The sequence below is a fragment of the Kogia breviceps genome, chromosome 12 (genome assembly GCF_026419965.1).
Source record: "Kogia breviceps isolate mKogBre1 chromosome 12, mKogBre1 haplotype 1, whole genome shotgun sequence".
Taxonomy (NCBI): domain Eukaryota; kingdom Metazoa; phylum Chordata; class Mammalia; order Artiodactyla; family Physeteridae; genus Kogia; species Kogia breviceps.
In genome coordinates, this window is record NC_081321.1 from 11,928,600 (window position 1) to 11,945,921 (window position 17,322).

Consider the following 17,322-nt stretch of genomic DNA (forward strand, 5'->3'; position numbering starts at 1 on the left):
TGTAAGAGAGGCGTGGGAATGTGGTAAGAAGTATAGCATCGGCTCTAGGGGGTCCTAATCAATTCATGGGAATCCGGGCACCTACGCTGTGCAGTGCATCACACCAAAATGGGAAATCGGTGTTTCCAGATGGCCTCTCACTGCGCTGGCTTCTGGAGCTCACACTTCCTCTCTGGCATTTCTGACAGAGAGCTCTTTCTCTTATTTTAAAACTTAGCATATTCTCTCAACTTGCCTTCTCGTTTTGCTTCCAGAGATTGCTTTGGGAAAATGAAAACTGACATGATGGCGACATGTGTGCTCTCTTGGTAGTTTCTTCAATGTTATGGTGACTTCCCCCTGATTTTTGCCAAATTTCTGCCTCCCGCTGATTCCATTTTTCTCCTTCTTTTATCCCTGGTAGCAGTGTTACCTTGCTCTTTGCATAAATGGCATTAAATGTGCTCCTGGCTTGCTGCTACCATGGTAATAAGACACTTGTCATAGGCTCTTGACTCATTACTGTATTTATATGAGACTTGGTCACTTGTGGTTTAGCAAGCTTAAGCAACAACCTGATTCCCAGCCAGTAAATGGATTCAAACCTGTCTAAGATGGGTGATAGATTAAGGTTTGGATGCTATTATTATTTAATAATGAGTAAAGTCTCTGAGTAGACTAGTGACGATGGATCACTTGGGGAAAAGATCTTGGCTGTCAAATGGCATCCATTCTACTGTAGACAACCTCAGCGGGACACAGAGCCAGAGAGAGAGAGCACGCGAGAGAAAGAGAGCATGAGACAGAGAGACAGAGATAGGCAGAGAGAGACAGAGAGGCTGGGTCTTGTCATCACGATCCTCGATTATCTTTGACACTTCCACTAAACTCACTGGAGAACAGGGCTGGAGGAATCCCAGGAATGTCTGTGGAGAGGCTAAGGAAGTGGAGAGACTAGTTGACCTAAGGCTCCATCTTGATCTAATGATGACTGTCATTTGAGGAACAGACAGCTTACATTGTGATTTAAGGAACACCCTACAAGTATCCCTACAACAGTTTTGAGATAGAAGTACCCGCTCACTACCATAGAGTCTGAAATTCTGCCCTTAGAGTCATGCCTTTGGGTGTAAGCAGGAGAACAATAATTATTCACGGAAAGGGAGGGAGGGGGCGCTACCTGGGGGTGTTAAAAGTACTTGTTGTTTCCATCCAACAAGACTGATGGAAGAAGTCACATTCTTTTGTGTTGGGACAGAAAGAGACTGAAATCCCTTGTGCTAAGGCATTGTCTTCCATGGAATTGCCCTGAGAATACATAACAATCTATTGTAGACAGCCGCTTTACTGAGAGGCAGTTATATAGAGAGGGCTAGCCCCTGGCATTTGTAATCAGGATCCCTAGGTCCAAATTTTTACTCTGTCCATGCTGCACGTATAACCTTTGGAAAATTATTTATTTTTTTTATTGTTTGGCCACACCGCACGGCATGTGGAATCTTAGTTCCCCAACCAGGGATCGAACCCGTGCCCCCGGCACTGGAAGCACAGAGTCTCAACCACTGGACCACCAGGGAAATCCCTGGAAAGTTATTAACTCCTTTGTGCTTCATGTTTCATATCTGTAAAATGGGGTCTACAATTGTACTTATAGAGTTACTGTGATGATTAATGAGTTAATAGTAAATAAAAACACTTAGAGCGGTGTCTTGTACTCAGCAAGCACTACAGGAGTCTTCACAAATATTAATCACATTTTGGGGGGTGAATTTGTTTTTCTTAACCTGTTCTTTCCTAAGCAGTTTGGCATTGACTACAGCACATCTGCCCACATCTGAGGGCATTTTGTTGAAAGGGGAAGGAAAGGATGCTTTTGAGCCCACACCCTCTTTCCCGACCCCAGTGTGGTCAGTCTGGGCAGGTCTTTTCAGTGGGGTGCTTTTCTGACAGCCTGAAGTCCACATGAGGATAGTGTCTGGCTCCACAGAGGAGGCTGAGGGCAGGGGAAGAGATGTTAGAAACATGCTGTTTTGGGTAACCATTTTGTCAGTCTCTGACCCCAACGTGATCTTTCTTTTCATTCTTGTTCCCTTTTGGATTATTTAGAGAGTGTTTCACCTAAGTGCCTGGGATGATCCAGTGTTGGTGACATTATGAATGTCATTTGTAGAAGGGTCTGCCTCTTTAGAGACAGAGGGACCAAGGTTCTAGTCCTGTGACATCCAGTATCTCTGTGACCCTTGATAACTTAATGTCTCAGAGCTGCAATGTCTCATGTACAAAATGTGCATGCCAGAATGTGCCTACTTCCCAGGAGTGGTGCCAACCAAATGTGACGATACATGTGACAGCACCCTGTAAACTGTAAAGGGTTGTTATTATGAGTGGGTCCTTGCATTTCCCTGTTCTCTACAAGCAGACCTGAATGTTAGCAGCACCTCTGTGCTGTCATCACTTGGCTGTTGATCTCATTGAAGAACCTTACCCATAAGCCTGTGACCGGTAATTGTATGTCAGCTTCTCTAACAGTGACAATGGGCTATGCCCACCGCCGGACTGGTTCACGGTCCTGATGCTGAAGCTCTTTTCTTATCCAACAAGGGATCCTGACAGTTTTCAGAAGGGGTGATTCTCCCTCCTTCAATTTGTAAATCACATAATATTAGCAGGAAACTTTTTGGAGTCATGAGCTGTATTTTGGTGATACTGTTACTCTGATAGTCGACAAAACACTTTCAGAAACCAAGAGAATTAGAGGTTGGCCAGAGTGGAATGAATGCTATGGAATGAATGCCATATATCAAGATTACCCGAAGGGGATATGAGACAGAAGGAATTAAGCCGAGTAAAGAGATGAGGGGTAATATCCCAGAAGCTTGAAAAAATTTACCAACTCCCAGGAGCAGATTTCTGAGTGTTATTAAAAAAAGTCCCTCTGATGGAAACATTTTCACGAGCAAATTTACATAATAAGAATATGGTTTTCTTAATTTTGTATACAGGCTCAATGCAGTGACTTTTGGCTGCATTGATTGAAGTGTTACAAGAAAAAAAAAAAAAAGAGGAAGGAGATGTGGACGTCAGTTATGGACAGAATCAGCTGGGGTCAGATCTGTGCTCTGCAGGTCACAGAAAACATTTTCAAGTACCTTGCCTTTCAGGTCTCCCTCGTGGACAGAAATAGAGCACAGAAGATGCTTCGTAGGGAAGACTTCGTTTTCCCAATCTTTTACAACTGAAAAATGGAGCAAATGAGTGGCTGGGTACAGACCCTTGACACCAAGTGGCTGGGAGTCAAAGGAGCACTGCAGGGACACAGAACTTTGCCAGCCAATGAGCACATTACTGGAGAAATACAGTACAGAACCCAGCAGTCTCCTACAAACAACGCATCCCTTTAAGTTAATTGGTGTTACAGAGAAGCTGAAATGCTCCGCTTATTTACAAAGCTACAGATTTATGTAAAGCAAAAGCAATTACACTTAATGCCTAAACTATTCCAGGTGCTCAGTGATAATGTTGCTAAGCACTAGACAAGAAACTAGCGCACGAATGCGTCCTGTTTCCATTGGAAGCGTGTGTAGTTCCTGCAATTTAGCTAATCATGAGCGTCGGCCCCCGATGTGAGAATTCTAAGCTCTTTTGGTGTTCGCTTAGGGTCATCTTTAGAATTCTGTAGCTCTCTTTTCATCTCTAAGGACGAGTGAAAGCATAATGAGCGCCTTTTTCTATTATGATGTAGAAATTAAGGAGAGGAAGGCAAATTTGGGGCGGCGGGGAACAGCAAAACAAGGCAAACCCTTTTTCTAATGGCAAGAGGGACCGTTAGAGCTTCTGACTTGTACTGAGATGAGGTGTTTAAAGGTTTCTTGATCTTTGGGGTGTTCATTAAACCCAAATCGCAAACTTGGCATTCAACGTTCTGCAGCAAAGAAAGACTCTAAGGCAGGTCAAGGATTGGCCTCACTGTTTCGTCCGAGAACAAATGCTGAAAAAAAGAAGGATTCAAAAAAGTTACAGGTCAAGAATCTTTGTCTATAAGAGCTTGTCTTTTCATTTGTCCTCAGAACCAACAAACAAAAAATAGTTTGAGTAAGAGAAACACCTGGTGCTTTACAGCTGTTCTTTTGCAATTAAAAATGCATATCACACCTCATCAAGATGTGTAAATCTTTTATTCTACAGATCTAAAATATTTTAGGTCACAAGGGAGGTGCTTAACTGCAGAATCATTTGCAATCAACTGATAAACACCCCTCTCCTATCCAGCTTGAACTGTCCCGGAAAGCAGCGGTGCTCAGATGTCAGGGAGCATAAAAAGACTTGGGGGCTTCCCTGGTGGCGCAGTGGTTTAGAGTCCGCCTGCCGATGCAGGGGACACGGGTTCGTGCCCCGGTCCGGGAAGATCCCACGTGCCGCGGAGCAGCTGGGCCCGTGAGCCATGGCCGCTGAGCCTGTGCGTCCGGAGCCTGTGCTCCATGACGGGAGAGGCCACAACAGTGAGAGGCCCGCGTACCGCAAAAAAAAAAAAAAAAAAAAAAAAAAGACTTGGGAAGGTTTGGTAGAACTGCCGATTCCTGGAAAAAGGTTTGGGTTAAAGCAGTCTATGATAGGGGCCAGAAAGAGTTGCCTGAAGCAGGGGGTCCTTAACAAAACTTTGACAAGCACTGCTACAAAGATTTGGGTCACTAGTTGTATTTGCCCTTTTTTTTTTTTTTTGGTTTAAATGAGTTTTTTCATTTTTCTTTGCTTATATGGGAAAAATCTCTTTTAGAAGATAACTTTCTGAGTGCGTCTGAACTGGTAGCAGTGGAGACTAAAAGACATCCTTTGGACTAGGGAATCTCTTTAAGCATCCCTGATTGACTTGATCACTTGCCCTTCTCCCAACACTCATTTAACCTTCCTTAATTTTCTTCTTTCCTTCAATCGCAATAATTCCATCATTTACATTTATTTTACAGTTTCTTCAGTATGTGAATATTCTCTTTGTTAAGGACTTCTATTTTAGTAATGCTGCTCTTTGATTCAGAGAATATTTCCTTAATTCATAACTTGATAGTGTAATAGCAAGATGAAGGATAGTGAAATTGTGTATAAATTTGTTATTTACTCTGACATAGACAGTATCTGATCACTATGCCTGGCATGCAGTAAGTACTCAATAAATGCATTGAAAGAAAGAATGTTAACATACTGTTATTTTGATTCTAAGGACACATGAAAACTAAAAAATGTCATATAGGTTGCTTTTAATGGCCGAACCATTGTTAAAAAGTTTTAAAGTATTGGAAATATTAACTTTTTGTTGTCACAGAGTAATTACTTAGACTTTGAAATTACTTCATTAATTCAAAGGTATAACATATTAATGCAAAAGTGTAGTAGTCATAATTATGGATAGAGGAGTCATAACTAGTCTTCGTAAAGCACACAGATAATATTCATAAGGCCACTCTCACACATATTAGCTCTAAAACAAAGATGCATAGTGTCTAGCCAAAGAAAACAGTGAATACTTTGCTCATAAGACAGGTTGAGTCAAACAGAGTTTCGTAGGGCCGTTCCCCCAAAGATCAATACTCGAAGAAAATTCCTGTGTACTGCCATAAAATTTCAGAGACTTTTCATGGAGGGGAAATGTTTCTTCAAGATGACTTCCACTGATGTTCTGGGCATTAAAATGATTTAGATTACAATATCTAAAAAAGCAAGCCAGCAAGCTTTTTTTAGGACCAGATGTAGATGACTTGATAAATCATTTGCCTTTCCCCCGTGCTTCTCTTCCTTTTATTATAGGCCCATAGATATTGGCACAACAGTGATGATTATTTAAGAGCACTGCTCACCAGAAAAGTCGTTATAAAACGACAAAAGGAGTTTTAGGACATATTAAGGTGTCTCATGAGGACCTTTAGATGGCGCTCTTTTCCAACATGCAGCGAGTCTGACAGTGAGGGAACTGGAACGTCTGGGATTATCAACCTTGTAGATCTCATGGCGGCAGGACTCGAAAGATTTATCAGATGCACCGAGGGTTTGTAAATTCGGTGCCGAGACTGTGTGGAAAACACCACTGTCAAAGAAAAACTCCACGAACGTATTTCTAAAATGTGTGCCCTCTATCCTTGACTCAAGAAAAATCTGGATTTCCCATCTTCTAAGTGCCCGGCAGCATGCTATGGTTCAGTGCTCACCCTAACTTACCGAATTCTCACTCTGACCCTGGAGGGGTGGAACCATCCCCATTTCACAGACAGGAATACTGAACTTCTAGGAGGTTAAATAAGTTGCTTAGGGCTTGTATGAGTAATAGTTGGCAGCGCCTGGGTTTGAAACCAGAACTCTCTTATTCAGAGTCCTGGCCTTTTCCCTCTATGGCATGCTGCCTCTAAAGGCAACTTATTTCTTAAACATTTCTGAAGAAGTTCCAGGAGGAGAGGAATTTCAGCCTGCTTTATTCACTGCTGTATTCCTAGTACCTTGACCAGTGCCTGGTACATAGCAGATGTACAATAAATATTGGTTGAATGAACAAATGGTCAAGGGCCATAAGTTCAATTTTATCAAATGCACCTAAGTCTCTGAGGTCAGACATTTTTTCTTTTTTTTTTTTTTTGATTTGTGAAAGTTTCCAATGCTAGAGAGTTTTACCTTCTTTTCCTTCTTAATATATTGCTAGAGATAACTGTAAGAAAAGGATATGCTTGAATGACTGATCATTTCTCTCTGATTTATGTCTCTTTCAATAATCATTGCAGGTTATGCACAAAAGATTACCGGTATCATTAACAAAATAAGCACAATGATATCAACTTTATAAGATGTGTTTTATAACATTGGAGGGACAGTGGTGTCAAGTTGTAATAACAAATACGCTTCTGCTCTCTCCCCCCATAAACATCTGTAATATCCTTTATTTTAGCATTTGATGTAGGATACATAGTTATAGTAAGGACTGTAGAGGTGTTTGTATAATACTTTTCAGCAAGGAAAGACATTTCATCCACCTACTTCCTCCACCCCCAACCTGGAGAACCTCAGATGTGTCATGTCACCATTGCCCTGTTTCAGATTTGATTGAGGAGGACTCTAATACAGACAGAGGCAGAGGCAGGGGATTGTTTGCTATATATATATATATATATATATATTTTTTTTTTTTGTAGTAATGGAAGTTACATCTGGACTGACATTCATGGAATATTCCTAATTATACTCAGTTCAGTGATATCCTACCGACCCCTACAAGATTAGTTTGGTTCTAGGACTTACACCAGGATTGTCACACACTAATATAAACTTGACGGTAGGGTGCTCTCAGGTGCTAACACAAACCTAATTCCACCTGTATATTAGTGAGGCTGCTGTTTCATCATTAATCCACTGGTCTCACTGTCCTATTTTTGATAGATTTGTCACCAGTATCTGGCTCTGAACAAATACACCTTTGGGTTTGGTAAAAATTGGATTGTGATTGGAAGTATATTAAGATCAAACACCATCTGACTCATAAATAATATGTTTCAATAATGCTGTCCCTGGGACGTCTGTGTTTTCTCCTGTTTCTTTGCATCCTTATTGTTCCTTAGCGTTTGACAGAAACAATCAGTATAGAAATAAGCTGGAATCGTGCACTTCTCACTGCAGACAGTGATCCGATGCCTTGGATTCCAGAGAGTTTTTTGGTTAACTCTTTTGGTTTGGCCCCTTGGATCCCAGTGGGAAATAGATACCCAAGGCAATGTGTGCCTTTGAACTCAAGTAGTTGGTTCTAGCTACTTAATCTCTGCAGGCAAATTTTCCAGATTCCCCTTTCTTCTGAAACATGACACACATTCTTTTCTTGTGGAGGCTGATCAAAAGGTGGTGGTGGGTATAGTTCGTTGAACTGAAGGGACTGGTTTCCTCCCCCATGAGAGTTCAGGGGCCATCAGGGAGCAGGAAAAGGGCTCCTTTATGGCACTTAGAAGCAGCGTAGTCTAGGAGAAAGTATATGGGCTTTGGAGACAAACTAGGGTTTGAATCCTACTTGTGTGAACTTAGTCAATTTACTTAGTTAGATTTTCACTTTCATTTTCTTACTTATAAAGTGGAATGGTATGATCTCCAGAACAGGGAGGGGGACAAACCTGCTGCTTAAGACAGAAATGCTCAACACATGGAAAATTAATTTCTTTCCTTCCTGCTTTGTTTCACCCTCTCTTTTTTACCTTCCCTCAAAAAGTATGCAGGACAAAAGAAAGTATACAGGAGATGGAGAAGATTTGGTAAGAATCCAATTTCTTTCGGAATAAACCCTACACTATCCCTTAGTTCCTTTCATCTTTGGTTCCTCCAATCTCTAGTTCTTTGTAATTTTTATCCTTGCCTCCTTCTCTGAAACCCAACTCCACCATCTCTCACTTTACAGTAACTCGCTTGCTCGATAATCACAGAAGAATCATACTTAAATATTTTGAGTACTAGATGCCAACTCCATGTAGACCAGTACTTTGTTTTCTTTGGTTTTATTTTTCTAGTGCTTGGAACAATGCTTAACCTGTTGGTTAAATGAATGGATAAATGAATAAATGAATCAGTCCCTGAGCTAGCAGGTTTTTGGTTCCAGCACTAGTTCTACCTGAATTCAGTCCACAATCATGGTCATCTTAGCCATATCTCAGCATGAGTCTAGGTAAATAATAAAAAGAAGGGAGCATAAGGCAACATATGAGGCCATTATTATTACTGCTAACACTTTGGCAATTTACTCATCCTCACAGCAACCTTATGACACAGTTACCATTCTTATTATTTCCTTTGTACAAAGTAGAAATTGAGGCTTAGCAAGGCTAAACAGCTTAAAGTTTGTGCAGCTAAGTTGTGGGACTGGATTCAACTGGGCTGCCTCTAGAGACTTCCTTTCAAACTACTTCATGAAAGACAGGGTCAACTCTTACAGTGGGAGAGTAACTGAAATTGAGACACAACGCAGGTTTGTGAGAATTAGTGGATGGGCACCACTCGTGTTTGGAGGTGATGGACAGAGGGGAGAAAGGTCTTGCCTTCAGTTTCAGTTTTTGTTGCCGACACTTTTTGCTGCAAAGCTGGGGACATTTCTGTTGAATCCTTCTGCAAGAATCCGACTTTCTAATTTGGTTTTCAATCTAAGAATGAGACAGGATTTTAGGGAAATTATGCATCCTGGAGAGTCACTTCAATAATATACACTTTGGAAGGTCAGAAATTTTAAATTTCAGGGAGCCATTAAGACTTTTGGTTTTGTCATTAATTCTGTCTTTCGTGAGGTTTAAGTGCCTCTCTTACACTGGACCGTAAGCTCCATGAGAGCAGGGACATAGGTGACACTAAACGTTTACTGATACTGACTTTATGTCCTTCTAACTTATTACAGTGCCTATCACATGACTGATGTTCCAGAAGAGATTTATTAGATGAACAAAAGAATGATTCAGGCAAGGAATAAGTGGCAATACATGAGATACTAAATAGATAAATGAATGAAAAGAAGTGAGGAAAATAAAAATCTGTTTAGTTCCTGCTATGTGGCAGACATCACCCTTGGTCCTTTATCAAAATTCGTCTCTCTACAAAGCCCACAAAAGGTTGGAATTACTGTCCTTATTTTACATGTGTGAAAACAGAGACTCAGAGAGGTTAGAGAATTTGCTCAAAAGAACACAGCCATCCAAGAATATGTAGGTGAGAAGGAGACAGGCTGGCAATGGATGGGTGGTAGATAATACATATTAAGCCACTGAATGGTCTCAGGTGACTGACTGGCTAAATGATTTTGCACAGTTTGTTATTGACCTTGAAATGGTCACTGCTGATTTAAAGGCCTGAATGGAATCCAAATCTTAAGCATCATTAGATTTCTAGCTATTTGTTTAATGATATTTGCTTTTAATGATAATGACTCATTCGTTCTTATTATCGATATGGTTATTTCTAACTCTAAAATGGTACTATATGGTGGAGAAAAAAAATCTTGTTTTAGAATTGAGGAAAGAACTATTTTATTATAAGGACCAATGGAAAAAGTGAGGTCTATACTGGCACAAAAACAGAAATATAGATCAATGGAACAGGATAGAAAGCCCAGAGATAAACCCATGCACATATGGTCACCTTATTTTTGATAAAGGTGGCAAAAATATACAATGGAGAAAAGACAGCCTCTTCAATAAGTGGTGCTGGAAAAACTGGATAGCTACATGTAAAAGAATGAAATTAGAACACTCCCTAACACCACACACAAAAATAAACTCAAAATGGATTAAAGACCTAAGTGTAAGGCCAGGCACTATAAAACTCTTAGAGGAAAACATAGACAGAACACTCTATGACATAAATCACAGCAAGATCCTTTTTGACTCACCTCCTAGAGAAATGGAACTAAAACCAAAAATAAACAAATGGGACCTAATGAAACTTAGCAGCTTTTGCACAGCAAAGGAAAACATAAACAAGACCAAAAGACAGCCCTCAGAATGGGAGAAAATATTTGCAAATGAAGCAACTGACAAAGGATTAATCTCCAAAATTTACAAGCAGCTGATGCAGCTCGATATCAAAAAAATGAACAGCCCAATCCAAAAATGGGGAGAAGACCTAAATAGACATTTCTCCAAAGAAGGTATACAGATTGCCAACACACACATGAAAGGATGCTCAATATCACTAATCATTAGAGAAATGCAAATCAAAACTACAATGAGGTATCACCTCACACCTATCAGAATGGCCATCCTCAACAAAATCTACAAACAATGCTGGAGAGGGTGTGGAGAAAAGTGAACCCTCTTACCCTGTTGGTGGGAATGTGAATTGATACAGCCACCATGGAGAACAGTATGGAGGTTCCTTAAAAAACTAAAGATAGAACTACCATATGACCCAGCAATCCCACTACTGGGCATATACCCTGAGAAAACCATAATTCAAAAAGAGTCATGTACCACAATATTCACTGCAGCTCTATTTACCATAGCCAGGTCATGGAAGCAACCTAAGTGTCCATCAACAGATGAATGGATAAAGAAGATGTGGCACATATATACAATGGAATATTACTCAGCCATAAAAGAAACGAAATTGAGTTATTTGTAGTGAGGTGGATGGACCTAGAGTCTGTCATGCAGAGTGAAGTAAGTCAGAAAGAGAAAAACATATACCATATGCTAACCCATATATATGGAATCTAAAAAAAAAAAAAGGTTCTGAAGAACATAGGGGAAGGACAGGAATTAAGATGCAGACGTAGAGAATGGACTTGAGGACACGGGGAGGGGGAAGGGTAAGCTGGGACGAAGTGAGAGAGTGGCATGGACATATATACACTACCAAATGTAAAATAGCTAGTGGGAAGCAGCCGCATAGCACAGGGAGATCAGCTCGGTGCTTTGTGACCACCTAGAGGGGTGGGATAGGGAAGGTGGGAGGGAGACACAAGAAGGAGGAGATACGGGGATATATGTATACGTATAGCTGATTCACTTTGTTATACAGCAGAAACTAAACATTGTAAAGCAATTATACTCCAATAAAGATGTTAAAAAAAAAAAGAAAAGAAAAAGTGAAGTCTAAGTGGAAATTTCTTGCTCCGAATATCTGTTAAATTTCTCTAATATGCTAATTGGTCCAGTCATGGAATACAGGATTCCCATTGGCTCAGTGATGGCTCCCAAATCACTCTTTCATGGACTCAGAAATTGTTCATCTTACCACACACTTACTTACCTTTGTGAAACACTCCAGAATCCCAGGACGTTCAACAACGTTAATGATGCCAAGAAGAAGAAGCTTTCTAAATTGCCTTTGTTTAATGTGTTTGGAAACCAATTGCCTGTTCGGAACAAATGTAATTGTTATTCAACTGTGGGGTTGTAAGTTTCTGTGAATATTTTATCATGCCACAATTCATAGAGCTTTATTCGCTTGAATAATACCTACAAAGCAAAAAGCACATCTGAAACTCAGAGTTAAAATTCATTTAATTCTGTAATTAACAGTAAAATAATAAGCAAGGCAGGCCAAATGTTTTGAAGGTCAGAAAAACTTGATTTGCATAACACAATATAGGTGTCAGAAGAGCTGGGTTATAAAAGTAACCCTGGTTATGCTATTAATTTGCGGGAACCACATGTGTCTTTTTCATCCTTACATGTCTAATATCTAGAACAGTGCTTGGCACCCCCATAGGGATTGTTTGGTAAATATACATTGAATGTATGAAAAATATTTACCATCACCATATAGCTGGTTGCATGTGCTAATTGTAACGCCAGTGAGATAATATATGTAGATGTCAGGTATTACTTTATTTTGATAACTTAGATAAGATAATCCGCTGTTACCTTGTTATAATATCACAGACCCTGTCGGTCAAATACTTGCAGTCTCTGGTTGATGTGAAGATTTTCTTTTAACCTGATGAGTATTCCTTCAGTTTAATACCCTTAAGTAAGGAATCCTCACTTCCTTTTGATGTCCAACTGAGTATATATGAAACTAATTAGGATTCAGGTAATTTCTTTTACTTTGCTCCTAAGTTGTGACTTTTGCTTTGATCTTTGCTAGAACTCTCTTTTCATAACTACACCTATGTACCTATATCCATATTATCTCTATGTCTTACACACACATTCAATTTTTCATCAGTTGGTTTTGAGATATTATTATTAAATACATTATATGAAATATGATGTGTTATATCATATATATTATACATGCAGCACTTATTTTTATGCAATACTTTAAAAACAGGAATGGAATCTTAGTATTAACAAATATATCACACATATAGAGCATTACAGAAGTTTAAAAGATTGATTAAAAGGTAAAATCTATCTTCAGAGAGAGAACTTAAATTCAATCGCTGTTCTGAATGGGCAGAATATTTCCCCTCAAAATGTTACTCATCATGAGAGCAGGAATGGATCATCTGTGAGCGGTCAGATGCCAAGGTTCTTGGCGTTTCCTTGCTGTTTTACAGGGGCAGCTCCCACTTTGGGTTGTGAGCAAGCCGCCTACATTCCAATAGACTTGATCTTCGGTGTCATCTTTCGCACATGGGTTATGGGTTGCTTCCTGAACTAGAATATGGTTCTTGGCCTCTCCCTTGACAGTGTATACTTTTAAATGGGGTTTGAATTAGATGCTCTGTTCAAGGTTGATAGTCAGCAAGTGCATAAGCATGACAGCTGTTAATAATTGTGCCATTTCCCATTTAAAGCTGCTTCTCTTCTGTCATTTAACTTCCCAATGACTATTATTATGGACAACCATGAAAATTAGCTTGTGTCCATTATAGTCTAGGACCTATAATGAAATCTGGTATTGAGTTTAAAGCTATTTTGTAAGTTCTACTTTCCCATTTTATTAATTTGTGTTCCATTACAATAGAAATTTATGGTTTTATTGCTATATTGACATGCTGCCTTTATCTGATATTTAGGAGAAATTTCCCTGAATGTTTCCCTCTATGTCTGTCTGTCAGGTATTGTGTAACCCTCTTAACGTGTGTGTGTGTGTGTGTGTGTGTGTGTGTGTGTGTGTGTGTACAGAAACTAAACATTTGATTGTACTTGAATGGGGGAGTCAGGGTAGAGAGGTCAAGGTAAGGTGAGATAGCATCACACTTATTTTCAGGAAGAACTAAGCCATCCTGCTAAGCCTATTCAAGCAGTCCTGTTTCCTTATTTCTCTTTAATTAATATCCCACTCACAGTTTTGTCCTTTTCATTTCACATAAGCACTTTGCATGTCATGCGATGATACCATTTTGTCACCGTGTTTCTCTGGCTAGAGTAAGAGGAGGTTGCACAGAGTATGCAAAGCCTCAGAATTAACACGGCATTAATTCTTCCCGGAGCACACATTTTGGTCCATAACAGGTAATTGGAAAGACTCTCTTTATTCTATAACAAAGTCAGCTGAGGGAGAAGAATATCAATTTTGTAAGATCTTTAAAGGTAAAACAGAATATTTCCAAGAAATTGTGCAATCACAGCGAATACCAGCCCACCAGGAGGTGGCGCTAGATCCCCCGGGCACACCGGTGTGCTTGCGTCTCTGTCACTGCGCATGCCGGGGTGGGCACGCTTGGGAAGCACTGTGACTTGGCATTATGTGCATGTGGGGTGACACGAGGGTGTCGTACTAGAAAAGTTAAAGGCAGTGGAAATGTACGAGTAACACCGGATATTTTGTGAGCGGAATTATTTTAAAAATAAAATGAAAGAGTGCCATACCACCTGGTCAGACTCCTGATAATACTCCTCTATTTTTTCTTTATTTCTTTTAAAACAATTTTTATTGGGGTATAGTTGATTTACAATGTTGCATTAGTTTCAGGTGTACAGCTAAGTGAATGTTACGTATAGCCACTCTTTTTTAGATTCTTTTCCCATATAGGCCATTACAGAGTATCGAGTAGAGTTCCCTGTGCTCTACAGTTGATCCTTATTAGTTATCTATTTTATATATAGTAGTATTCTTTCTTAAATATCATTTTCGTGTTCAGCTTTCTTCCTAATGCTGAGCTCATTCCAGCCCCGTATTTTGGCCTTCTTTAGCTATAATTTAACGTTGACTGTATAGCTAATTTACATGGTGAGCTTTGTGGTAAAGAGAACCGTCACCAGAATTGATAACATGGAACAGACACTAGCATCAAGTTGGAGAGAGAGATTCTCCATGAAGCTTAAATTTGTTTTATATGTATAGAGAGAGTGTGTCTATGTAAAGAGATAGCATTGGGTATAAAAAGATATACCCAATGGAAATAGTATGGGCTTTGGAATCAGAGAGACTTTTGAAGTCTCTATTATTTAATAGCTTTGTTGTTGGGCATTTGCTCAACTGGACCCCTTCAACCTTGGTTTCTCCTCTCTAAAATGACAGCAGTACCTCTCTCACTGAGCTGTTATGAGAAGTAAAAGAGAAAATAGAAGTCAAGGGTTAGGCACAAAGGAGGCACCCATAAACATTAGGCTATCACCTCTCCCCTCTTTAGAGATGCTCATGCAAAATCACGTAGCTGAGCTTGATCTTGGGCCCATTTCCTGTTAGATACTTCTTCATGTTCTGTGTGCCTTTTTTTTTTTTTTTTTTATCATTATCCCAGGACTGGTTGTAAAATGTTCCATTTAACATTGTCAGTTGACTCAGCTCTTAGGTACTATAACTTTATTTTAGGAGCTTATAAATTTTTATTGTCATAATTCACATTTGTGCCATTTTTCATCGGACATTTCTAGTACCTGATTGAAATCAGGAGTATCCTTGCAAAAGGAGACAAAGTGAAGACTTTAGGTCTCGAATGGGACTAACTAGACTTCTCTAGATCTTAGCTGGAGTGGACAGACAGGTTATCAACATGAGAAGAAAATAGCCACGTAAAGAGTCCAAGGAATGACAAAGTGCTATTTGTTAGTGCTGACAGCGAGCCCCAGTTACATACTTTAATTGTATAACCAGCTAATTAGTAATGAGTGTTAGGCTGTTGAGGTAATAGAGCACTCACAAAATATTTGGCATTGCTCACAGTTTCCTCAAATATCTCTTGCTCAGCTAGGTTTATTTGTTCATTTGAAAATCATTTGTTAAGAAATTTTTATGTGCCAGGAAATGGGCATTCCACGTTGCTTAAGAAAAGGAGCTCATGGATTAGTAAGGGAGACACGCGCACCTCGTTTTATTTTTTATTTTTTTTACACCTCATTTTATTGCACTTCACAGATACTTCATGTTTTACAAACTGAAGGTTTGTGGCCACTCTTGTCAAGCAAGTCTATCAGTGCCACTTTCCCAAAGGAATTATTTTTTAATTACCGTGTACGTTGTTTTTTAGACATAATGCTATTGCACACTTAATAGACTGCAGTACAAGGAATGTACAGTGTAAACAACACTTTTATATGCACTCGAACCCAAAAGAATTCACGTGACTTGTTATTGCTTTACTTGCTTTACGAACCTGCGGTGTCTCTGAGGTATGTCTGTAATTACTCAAGCATTAGACTTTATAGATACTAAGTAAAATGTTTCTATTTATCTTAAACGATCATGGTCATTTGAGAGATAAACAGACTGTAGACTTATCTAAGCTAGTTCTTGTATGTTATTGACTAAAGGGTGAAGGCACAGAGATGTAAAGGGAATCATCATTCAGCAGAACCCTCATTTCTTACCCTCACCACTGCATGAATACAGCCCCCTACTGGCACTAACAGAACTACTGATTTTATGACTTTCCTTAGCATCTCAACAGTTTAAAAACGTCTGGACAGCAGTCTTTGACCTAGCTTACCCCAAATACCGTTTAAAATACCTAAGACGACATTTCCACCTAAATATTGGGATTGACCTATGTGGGACTCAACCTATCGTGAGCCTCTTGGGGTAATTTACACTAAATTTAAGGCTTTTGGAACACGATAGAAAAATACATACGGTGACCCACATATGCTATGAGGCTATAAACAGCACAAAGCTGCTGACGTAAAAGAGGAACATACTTTATTCTTGTCCCATCTTATGTCCTGTATTATAAGACCTAACATTTCGTGTGTTGCCTTTATGGCTTGAGTGTCACAGGGTCCCAAAGGCCTGACCGCACATTTCCCTGCTTCCTTTGTCAGATATGTTCCCCACGCGGGGATATTGTCCCCTCCTGGCTAGTTCCCTATTAGCCAGACCAGCTGCGCTCCACCCGGTCCTCAACCTAACAGAGTTCACTTCCTTACCAGCTTTCAACATTATTCAGACGAGCAACCACATCGTCCTGTAGGAACCAGAGATCACCTCACTGCTTTGCTGCTACAGACCCTGCTTGTTCCCTCTCTTCCTCAGTGCAACCCCACAGGGCCAGGCATGGCATGCTCTGGTCCCCTGGGCTGTGAGCACAGGTGATGAATAAACTGCTGTCAGTCTCATCTGCCCACGTATTCAGCCTTCTTATGCTATTTAGGGGGAGGATTCTTCCCTCCCCAATGGGGTGAATAGGAGGTGATCAGGAAGTGCCCCTACCACAGAAATCAAGGTCAATTCTAGACAGAATTATAGTATTTCCTGTTGATCTAATGCATAGTTACTGTTTGGGGGAGAAGTCCTCCCCTACATCCCCCTAACCAGTGCCCAGCGCCAAGTACCTCTGCTGCTAAACTATTGATACATGGGGTAGTGGAACTTCCATTAACCCTGAGACAAGAAGTAATGGGGGCCTGGCATTGTAGTTCTCAGAAGGAAAGCATTACCGATGAACGTGAGTGAGAGTCAAGTATGCTTGAGACTGCAAAGTATAATCATACTGTCTGATCAGAGTGTTGGAGAACC

The 17,322-nt window shown here is 40.0% G+C and overlaps 1 protein-coding gene across 1 annotated transcript in view; it reads right to left on the bottom strand.

Annotated features, from left to right (window-relative positions):
* Positions 1-3,577: 3,577 nt before the first annotated feature.
* The window catches only part of SLC15A5 (solute carrier family 15 member 5), an 84,289-nt gene continuing 70,544 nt past the window's right edge, over positions 3,578-17,322 (bottom strand). The window contains 4 exon segments of the mRNA XM_059081532.1: positions 3,578-3,672; positions 3,947-3,967; positions 5,527-5,681; positions 11,725-11,830. Of these exon segments, the coding sequence (XP_058937515.1) occupies positions 3,578-3,672; positions 3,947-3,967; positions 5,527-5,681; positions 11,725-11,830 (377 nt within the window).